This window comes from Pholis gunnellus, assembly GCF_910591455.1.
Source record: "Pholis gunnellus genome assembly, chromosome: 14".
Lineage (NCBI taxonomy): Eukaryota > Metazoa > Chordata > Actinopteri > Perciformes > Pholidae > Pholis > Pholis gunnellus.
In genome coordinates, this window is record NC_136541.1 from 7,943,132 (window position 1) to 7,954,182 (window position 11,051).

General features: G+C 43.3%; 1 protein-coding gene across 1 annotated transcript; it reads left to right on the forward strand.

Annotated features, from left to right (window-relative positions):
- Nucleotides 1–2,744: 2,744 nt before the first annotated feature.
- Nucleotides 2,745–10,384, forward strand: phc3 (polyhomeotic homolog 3; the record flags this gene model as incomplete). The annotated part of the gene is made up of 14 exons (XM_079173749.1): nt 2,745–2,954; nt 3,778–3,933; nt 4,027–4,107; nt 4,189–4,341; nt 4,529–4,618; nt 4,816–5,038; nt 5,240–5,868; nt 5,964–6,090; nt 6,499–6,788; nt 7,125–7,284; nt 7,370–7,487; nt 8,724–8,856; nt 9,654–9,921; nt 10,230–10,384. Exons 1-14 carry the CDS (start codon nt 2,778–2,780, stop codon nt 10,382–10,384), a joined length of 2,760 nt encoding a protein of 919 aa, XP_079029875.1. The 5' UTR covers nt 2,745–2,777.
- Nucleotides 10,385–11,051: the final 667 nt, after the last annotated feature.

Below are 11,051 nucleotides of genomic sequence, written 5' to 3' on the forward strand. Positions count from 1 at the left end.
AAAAAAGAAGGAAAAAACAGTAACCTACAAACCACAATGATTGTTTGCATGGACTACAAAAATACCATTAAACAATTCTAGCATTACATTTATTTATTACATTTATTTAGGTCATGCAATGCGACATTGGGCTACAATAACAAATACAGGCTACAGCAACTTAACATACAGGCTAAAAATATTAGCTCTTTCTCTCCCTCTTTCTCTATCTCTCTGTCTGTCTGTCTGTCTATCTGTCTCTCGCTCTCAATCTCTCTCTCTCTCTCTCTCTGTCTCTCTCTCTGTCTCTTTCTATTGCTCTCTTTCTCTCCCTTTTTCTCTCTGTCTCTCTCTTACTCTCTCTCTTTGTCTGTCTCTCTCTCTCTGTCTCTCTGTCTCTCTCTTTTTTCTCTCTTACTCTCTCTTTCTGTCTGTCTGTCTGTCTGTCTGTCTGTCTGTCTCTTTCTCCTGCTGACTGAGAGACAGATAAAGACAGTCTGGAATGTGAAATATTACCAACTTTTTTTCTTTCACCACCCAATTAGCTGATATCACTTAGCATATATGCATAATTAGCTTGCATTAATATTGCATCCATTTTTTGCGAACATATTCTGAAAAATCCACCCAGACTAATTAATTTAACATTGATGCTTTTATTTCACAACTACAGTGCAGCCTCAGTTTTGATCATTTGATTCTCTGTCTGATGCTTCATGTATTTCATCATAACATTTACAAAGTGAATACCATGCCCGTGTTTCCTAAGTCATCTTTATTCGACAGATGTCTGCATGCAGATGCTCCAACTTCCCTTTGTGTGTTGTATACTGATTTTGACCTACTTAATATTTCTCTTTAATGATGCAACAATGCATTTATGTTTGTAAACTGCAAACATAAATGCATTTTTGTCTGCAGAGCAAAATCTTATTTGCTGTAGAGTCTTTTTTTTCAACAGTTAAAGGCATAATATATTTATCTGTTAATAAAGTGAACTAAAGTGAAAAACAAATCCACGGGGAAGGAGTATAGGGTTACTTTATGATATTAGCGCAATAAGCACAGCCTCGAGGAGCTAATCCATCATCCCAATCTTCTTATTTTTTTCTGAGTTAATATCTTAAACTTTTCATCAGCCCTCATCATGAACAAACGTGTATTTAATAAAAGCCATTTGTATAAAATCACATTTTAACCCGTTAACCACCTCCGTGAGTCACGCTGTGCATGCAGCGGACTCCCCGCCTGTGACTTGGCTGTGGAAGGTCCTCCCGCACTGCGAGCGGTGCTGTATCAAGCCATTTTTTTTTATTGCCTGCAATTGTGTACCGTCAGATTTTTTTTTTTAAATCTCCATTTTAGACAGTATACTGGCGCATCAGTGGGCTTCATGACTGGGACAATGTGCCGGGGGTCTGGTCAGTTCCTGATGGCCTGATGGTCTATCAATACCAGGCAGGTAACGACAAGAGGTGAATGATTGTGCATGCAAAAAGCGCCGTCTGAGCGATGAGAGGCAGACAGACAGACAGACAGACAGACAGACAGACAGGGAATGACATCCTGATTTGTTGAATTTATTATGCTTAGGTTCCTAAATTATGTTCAATGTGCATTTAAGATCATACGTGGTGGTTCAGGGTTTAATATCCTGCCGGGCGTTTAATTGGACAGAAACCGGCTCTGCAGCAGAAAAGCAATCAATATGCAAGCTGCCATACAGACCATCTGTGTTTAGCTTTGTGAAATGTGGGAAACAATTTTACTATTTTAAGGCTAGCTCATGAAGAGTATTATTTGTAATATCATATCCTATTATTATAATCATTTTACTCACATTTAGCTGCTGCTGTGTCAGCAGTTAAAAGCCTCCATTATAGCAGCTTTGTCTGATGTGTGTCTCCTTACAGATGTGGTGATGGCACAAAATAACCTCAACACCCATTTTGAAAAACAAATCAATAATGTGAATGATTTATCTTTTTCATATATATATATATATATATATATATATGCATCATAACAATGTTTTCCCAGGTTATGTGCAATTAATCCATCTTTGTTTTTCCTCATGTTATGATGTTATTGTTTGTTTCTTATGTGTGTAGTTTAATGATTGTTGTACTTTTTATATTGAAATGACCAAAAGTAAAGCAAATATTTAAAATGCTCTAAACACAAATTGTAGTATGCTTAATCAGTTTTTAAAAAATAACATGCACTTATATAGGCTGGGTAACTTATATAATGTTATATACTACTTACACATAATTAGCACATATATGTATGTCTTTTTAAATGAGACAGAAGAAATACTACACTTGATGGATGGTTTTAATGTATTATGTATAATGTATTGTGACTTTTTGTTAATTTGCTTTGCTTTATGGATGAATTACCAAGTGTAGTTAAAACCTAAAAACTGAAAAGCATAAAGTATATTTTTCTCCACGTATTATGAAATAGGAATAATTTGTAATAATGTAGCCTAGATAATCTGGAAATACAAAAAACACTTGCTTGATCCATATTTAACTTTTTGCAGCACTGGTTGTTTTGTATTAGGCTATATTAGACAAAAAAATATTTCTTCAGCTTTTTTTTAATAAACTTTTGCTGCAGAGGGACAGTTTGAGAAAAGTTCTAAACAACAAACGAGTTAATCAGCGCAGGTCCATCACTGAATGTCTGTTATACTATATATATATATATATATATATACATTCTTGCGGTTAATTAACGTCTATCTTACCTCCACAGTCTTCCCATTACTGAGTCAGTGTGTGACCCGGGAGATGGAGAGGCAGGGCCCGGGAGAGAAGCAGCCAGACGCTAATAGGACCGGAGCCAACACCCCCCCCATCACATCAGCTACTGTCACCATGGCAACTGTCAGCTCCGGCAGCACCACGTGCACCGGGGCGCCCTCTACCTCCCTGAGCATCATCTCTCCCGACAGACAGGCAGTCCAGGTAGTAGACAGGACCCGGGACCTCTGCATGCATTGTTTGACTTGACTGACAGGCATTCCAGGTAGTAGACAGGACCCGTGACCTCTGCATGCATTGTTTGACTTCACTGACAGGCAGTCCAGGTAGTAGACAGGACCTGGGACCTCTGCATTCATTGTTTGACTTAACTGACAGGCAGTCCAGGTAGTAGACATGACCCGTGACCTCTGCATGCATTGTTTGACTTAACTGACAGACAGTCCAGGTAGTAGATGTTACCCGGGACCTCTACATACTATTGTTTTATTTAAGAGGAGTCCAGTTAATAGACAGGGCCTGGGACCTCTACATACAATTGTTTAATTTAAGAGGTGTCCAGGTAATAGACAGTATCTGGGACCCCTGCATGATTTTTTTTTTTGACTTGGTAGGTCGGTAGGTGATTGATGACCAGGTCTAATGCTTAGAGCCAGTACAGAATAATTGATGATTTTGTAAAGTAAAAGATAGGTAGTTCCGAATATAGTCAGTCTTCTGTTGAACTGCGTAGCATATGCATTTTGTTATTAAAAGCAGGAGTTATATGTTATCTTAAAAAAGTGACTTCCATATAAAAAAGCTGCTAGCACTAAGTATAAATCAAATTACAGAATTCAAATACCTCAAGCCTTTGGCCATCAAAAATAAAAGTACCTTTTACAAAGCATCTCTATATTATTCGAGGAATATTCCAATCCTTACATTTTTTTTTTTTCAAAAGTAAATGTTCTAAATGTCTCAAAAAGTCTAACTAACTGAAATGATTTCGTAAAGTGCTTGACGTATCCGTCATGTGACCCAACAGGTGATCCAACACGCCATCCACAGACCTCAGAGCATGGCGGCCCAGTACCTGCACCAGATGTACGCAGCCCAGCAGCAGCACCTCATGCTGCAGACGGCCGCCCTGCAGCAGCACCAGCACAGCCCTCATCTGCAGAGTCTGGCCACCATACAGCAGGTCAGAGGGTGCCTGTTCTGTGTTAGTGCAAAGCACGAGGAGTCATTTAGACATGAGCTGTAGGGTTTGAGATAACGCTCTAATGTCTTTCAGGCGTCAGTCTGTCAGCGTCAGTCGCCTTCTTCATCCAGTGGCGGTTTGGTTCATCAGCCTGCTGGTGTTTCCCAAAACTCAGTCAGTATCTCTGTCACAACTCTTATCAATCTGACGTGCCCTGAGCACGGATATTAACCTCAGTGTCTTTCTTTCATCCAGATTACCATACCAGCGTCTCCAGTGACAGCGCAGCTGATTGGCCGAACCCAGACATCCACCGGTGCTGCAACCACCATATCCCAGCAGGCCATGCTCCTGGGAAACAGACCGGCCAACTGTAACCAAGCTCAGATGTACCTTCGCACTCAGATGGTACAAAGGTTTTCAATTATGTCACGCTGTTGGCCAAGGTGTACTTTCACTGGTACTTCAAAACTGCATGACCTGTTTGCCCCCATTTATAAGCTTACCGGACGTGTTGTCTTATCTTTTCTCGCAACATGAAGTTTGTTTATTTCTAGCCACCTATCTCTCCTGCTCTTTGCTTTTCTCCTGTTAGCTTATTCTAACCCCTGCCACCACGGTGGCTGCAGTTCAATCAGACCTCCCCGCTGTCACCTCCTGCTCCTCTTTACCTACCTCCTCTCAGGTACAAACTTTGAGTAACGCATGCACACCACAAGCCTGCAACATTATAGACTTCAGGTTGTTACGTATCTCGAGCACGAGCCACATTGGATTTTGATGGATGTTAAGAGGAACCATTGATAAAGTTGGGTTGTCAACCTCACCACCTCTTGCTTTTATAAACAGTGTCAAAGTGACTTCCTGTCTGTGCTCGTTCAGGTGCAGAATCTCGCTCTGCGGGCCCACTTGCCTGGAGCTCTGGCTACAGCCCACGGTGTGATCTTAAAGCCGTCCGCCCAGTCACAAGCCCTGACTCCGACCACCTCTTTATCCAAGACGTCAATCTGCGGGCTGAAAACCAACCAGCTGACCGACACCTCAGCAGAAACAGGACCGGCTGATGTCACCCGGCTGGCCTCAGGACCCCAGATTATGACACAAGGTGATATAACGGGTTCAAATACTGAGGCCTAAAGGAAAGATGTGTTTCAGGTTTAAGTGATGAGTCACAGGAACAAAAATGAACTCCCACGCCGTGACATTTGCCGTAACGTTTCAGGTCCACCTTGAGAAAGAGATCCTTGTTTTGTATATTTGTTAGATTTTGTTCTTCACGTCTGTCCGTGCATCGCTCTCCTTGCAGCCTACTCTCCGGTGCAGACCAACGCTCTGGTCAAGCAGCAGCTGTCCTGTCCGCCGGGCCAGCGGGTGGCGCACCACCAGTTCATCCTCCAGCAGGCTGCAGGAGGATGTCCACACCACAGGCAGCTCCAGCCCATCGCGCTCAGAGTAGCACCTCAAGAAACCAACTCCAACCCTCTTCCTCTTTCAGTTAAAAGACTGACCACTCCCGGCACCCAATCAAAGACCAACAGCGACCCCCACGCCCCTTCTTCGTCGTCTGTCACCAGCGTGTTTGCATCCTTAGCTCAGACCTCGATCCCAGCCGCCACCGTTCAGCCTCAGCCTCCTCCTCTGGTGGCCGCTCCGCAGCGGCGGACGACATTCCCACAAGTTCAGAACCAGCCTCCGCCTCCTCCTCCGCCTCTGGTTCTCCCCAGGCTGCCCCAGAACCCCCCGGCCTCCCTCCAGAGGCTGTCCCTGCACTCGGTCCAGGCTTTGGCCGTCCAGTCGGGCCGGATGCTGCTGACAGAGCGGGAGCTACCTGTCGCGGAGGCTCTGGTCCAGATGCCCTACCAGAACCTCCCACCTCCTCAGACGGTGGCTGTCAATCTGAAAGTGCATCGAGTCAGACACAATGAAACTCCATCGGTGAGCCGCCGCGTGCTGGGGTTAAGTTCTGTAAGCTTTGTCTGTTCACAGTGTCTGTTGTTTTGATGAAGTGTTTGTTGTGGTTCGGATTTCAGTCGGGGCAAACGGGGTGCAAAGTGAATGGATTGAGCTCAGAGGAGAGGAAAGAAGCATGTCCTCCCTGTCCACAGCGAGACAGGACCCTGACACCTCTCACCGGGCCTCCTAAGCAGAATGGTGCAGGTAAAGTAAGATGATAAATAAGAATAGAATAAAACTATTTATAACCCTAGAAACTCTCCTCACTAGCCAGAGGGGTGTTGGTTCAGAAAAGCAGAGCTTATTGTGAAAGCCTTGAATGAACATAAAAATCTGAACCTGGATCTGTTTCTTGGAGATGCAACAAGTCTATCAAACACTTTAGACGTATCAAATGCTACTTCAGACATAACAGCCACCATATGGTTAAAACTAACCTGTCTGAGACCAACTGAGTCTCCAAAGTAACTGAGGTCAGACTTATTTAAACTTCCTTTACAAAACTGAATTTCCTGAATATAAACCAGAATTACTGGAACAAGCCTGGTTCAACCGGTTATCTTGCTGTAGAAAACAACCCTCAGTTCTCTTGTCTTTCATGCCTTTACGCAGTCTCGGGTTCATGCTCCATCACATCCAGTCGCTCAGTGATCCGGTCACCTATGGTGGAAGAACCCTCCCAGCTCACCACCACCACCAGCAGCAACCCTCCTCCTCCTCCTCCTCCTCCTCCATCTCCTCCTCTACCTCCGCCCGTCCTGCCAGCAGCAGTAAGAGGCCCCAGCCAGCCCCGCTCCTCTCCAGCCAGCGTCCCAGGCAGCCCCGACAGGATACTAACAACCCACGTCCTCACACACCTCATAGAGGGCTTCGTCATCCGAGAGGGCCTGGAGCCGTTCCCGGTATGAACGCTGGAGGTGCAATACCACCAGCGAATGTCTGTCAGCGTTCGATGTTTTAGCTAACGGGAAAGGTTCATCCTGAAGCCCTTAATACTGACATTGTGTCTTGTTGTTTGTCACTGTTAGACTGTTTACATGTCTTATAATCCGTGGGTAATTAACATTCAAATATTTCTGGTGCAAGTATAATAGAGACGGTAGAATAAAAAATGTCCAGCTAACAAAAACTAATTCTGGACGTGTAAAAATACACTCCATCTGTTTCTACACAGAACTTCTGTCCTTCCACGTCAGTATGGGAGGTTCACCTTTTTCTAAATGCACCTCTTAATGCAGGTGGTCTCCGCCTCGCTGCTAGCGGACCAGCAGGCTTCACTTCCTGAATCCCAGGAGATACAAACCAACGGGGACGCAGCAGCAGAGGACAGTCCGCTGGACGCTGACCAGTCGGATTCAACAGACTCGGAGATGGAAGACGACGGCCCTGCGGCAGATGGTGAGGTGATGTGTGTGTATAAGATATGTGTTGTTTGTGTGTGTGTGTGTGTGTGTATGTGTGACTAACAGCTGGCCCTGTGAAGATGCAGAGCTGGGGGAGAGTTTGGCCGCTGTGCTGCAGTGTGAGTTCTGTGGGAGTCGAGGTTACGCTCACACGTTCCTGCGCTCCAAACGCTTCTGCTCCATGACGTGTGTCAGAAGGTAAATAAATCACTCGCAAATCCAGATGCACCCAACAACACTTCAACTAATAAGCATGAGTCAGTGTTGTAGTATTCCAGATCAGTCTTGGTCTCAAGACCGACCTCAAGACCACTTTTTAGAGGTCTTGTCTTGTAAACAAACCCGGTTTCAGACAAAGAGAACTTATTTATTTCAAGACTGTTCAAAACCACAACTGCAGGAAACACTAAATTGCCTGAGCATCAGTTCTGTGATTGCTCATAGAAAACAAAGGCAAACTCTGTTTCTCATGCTGCACGTATAGACATTCACACATATATAAAAGAGGTGAATTGAGGGGATTTTTTCTCTGTAGGTGTTTTCATGGGAATGTGGATTTCAGATTAATTTTAGGAGAGCATGTTCCACATTTTATTGTGAGGGAGTCATACAGTGTGGGACAGGTCTTGGTCTTGACTCGGTCTCTGTTCAGTGGTCTTGATCCCACATACACCGTCCTGCTGCTAGTAATACTCACTAGAGAACTGAATATGTATTAATCCACAGCTGAAAGTAGTCCCCAACGAGCCTTTAAAGAAATAGAATTATATACTTGTCATACATTTGAAAAAAACATATGATCACAGCTAAAGTAGGGAAGCTGGAAAGTATTGAGGGATGGACGAAGATATAAGGTCTTTTCATGTAAGAACAATACAGAAGTACACCACCTTTATTGTTCAAAATAATGATGCTGCATTGAGTATTTCAGCCTTGTTTTAATGTAAGTTGTTGCTTAGTTTAAAGTTCAAACCCACTGTATGTGGACAGAATGAATAGAAACAAAACTTTACTGCAGTAGATCTTCTCAGACATTCGTTGGAAACTTGTGATTAAAAAGAAATCTGGGTTTTTACTGCAAATGCGCATCCATCCTTGTATAAATAAAGATTTTAAAAAGAAGCAGCCTCTACCACACAAGACAAGTAAACTGAAATGTCGTCAGTGGTGGTGAGACACATCATCTAACATCTGGAACCCATTGAGTTACATTTGGGCTCTCAAGTGTATAATCACTCCCAGGTTTCCTTTTGAGTCTCCATTCAGGCACCAAAGAGTCCAGATGCAGAGCATCAGCTCAGAGCACAATGACAAAAGCCCTTCTAACTGTCTGCAATCAGTAACCACAGGCTAGTACAGTCTCAAAGGGCTTTTGGACTTTGAGGATCGTCATCGCGGTGAACTGCATGAATCTAATTTGGTATTTTGGTTCAGGTTCAGTGTGAGCTGCAGCAAGCGTATCACTGTGCTGAGAGCAGGTCGCTGCGGTCACAGGCCGATGGGCCGGAGAGGACGACCCCCCAGCAGCAGAGTCAACGGAGCCTCCAGAGAACATTTTCTGAGACAGGTCAGTGGTATCAGCTGACCTGCTGCATGTAGCCAAACGCACAAGTGCTGCAGGGATCACTGGTGCTCTGAGACAAGCAGAAACAAACAAATAGGAGAGAAGAGTCTCACTAAAGAATCATGACTCTGAACTGTTTTATTTCTGCTCTCTGTATCCTGATAATCATCAATTGTATCCTTCAACCACCGCTGTTTAAGGCAAATCAATAACAACTTCGTAGTTGCTGCTTGCTGCAGAGTCAAACCATCAAAATGTAATCGTTTCTAAGGAGTGAAAGTAACTCCTCTACGACTACTACTAGTCAGGGGAAAGCAATAATAAACTGTTTTTAAAACAGTTGAAAAGTGCTTTACAATAAAACACAGAATAAAACAGAGTAATTTAAAAACAAAATAGGTAGGAAGAGAGTTAAAATGCCCAAAGTTATATAAGTAAAACAATACCGAGTCGTTAAAATTTGGAGAAATCATCAAGTTAAATACATGAATTTAATCAAATGATATTTGAGTTTAACTGAATATGTAGACTGAAGGTGGAAATGTATTTATTTGTTTATTATTATTATTCATTTGATGCTAAAACTTGTGAAATAACTTTAGCATTAGAAGCTTTTTAAGGCTCAATGACCTATCATGCCCTTTAATTCAAACCTTTATTTTGAAAAGACCATTCCATTAAATGTAAACTGCAGCGTTCACAGGAGAGGACTGAAGCTAATATACCTGGTTGAGCTTTACTGCTCGTCGGCTCGACCAAAACCCGGGATATTTGTCTTACTTGTCTTCGGGCACCAACAGGCTCGTGGGTCGTTTGGCTCGGAGGAGACCCGCCAAAGCTCACCGAGAGAGGAGGACGAGCAGGACGAAGAGGAGGAAGACGAGCCCCCCGTTCCGATGACAACCAGGCTCCGGAGACATGCCGAGAGAGAGAGGGAGAGAGAGCAGGAGAGAGAGCGGGAGCCGAGGGTGACGGAAACAATCAGTGTTTCTGAAGGAGAAGACGACGCCGGCTGTCCGGCTCAGTGGAACGTTCAACAAGTGTTTTCTTTTATCAACTCCCTGCCAGGTACAAATACAGCTGCATGCTGTTCATCAGTGGTGGAATAGAACTAAGTGCATGTACTCAAATACCGTACTCAAGTACAAATCTGAGGTACTTTTCACGCTACTTTATACTGTAATTAATGCATCATTTCAGAGGAAACTATTGGACTTTTTACTTCAATACAATTATTTGGATCAGGAATACAGCTCGTTTTCTTCCAGCTGTGTCAGAGTTTGTCATATTAAAGTGTTAATGAGCAAGTAAGTAAGCATCACAATGAACAGGGGCCTCACACTCTACTCAGTCTATCCGTCCTCTCTTTTCTCCAGGTGGTCAGGATGTAGCCGAGGAGTTTCGCTCCCAGGAAATCGACGGACAGGCTCTGCTGCTTCTAACCGAAGACCACCTGGTCAGCACCATGAACCTTAAACTGGGACCTGCGCTCAAACTGTGTGCCCACATTAATTCTCTGAAAGATGCATAAACACGTTCACGTCCCCTTCTCTCCCAAGAATGGACGTGTGTTGATGAAGAAAAACAGGAGGACGTTTTGAAGCACTACCCATTTCGTCAGTTGTCCGACTTCTCCTCGGACACAAAGACAGTTAAAAAAAACACACACAGAGTGGATCGTGTTGAGCTGAAATCATGACAACACAGACTGCAGGTTTTCTTGAGACCACTGCCAAACGTTTCACTCCTGAGTGAAGTCCACACACTGTAACAGACGATTTTAAACACACAAGAGGAGCATTTCTTTCCATCTCCTCTTGACTTTTGATTCCAGTGATTGTAGCCGTCGGGCTCCGGTTATCCATTTGTTTCAAAATGGTCAATTTAAAGTTCTTTGTATCATTTGTAAACAAAGAAAAACGACTATACATTATTACACAGACAGTTAAAAGGATGCTGTACAAGCTCAAAGTTTACACACGATTTCACTTCTCATCAGCAAACTAATAACTTATGGAACCAAACTGATGACAAGGTTATTTATTATTAATTTATTACTGTCATAATTAATGTACAAATAAAACCTTTAAAGTATTGTGCACCGTTTTGTGGTTTTGTAACACGTTTTACAAAAAACTCCCAAGCGAGTCAAATATAAGGATTTACTTCTTTATATTGGACAATAATAAATGTGACTT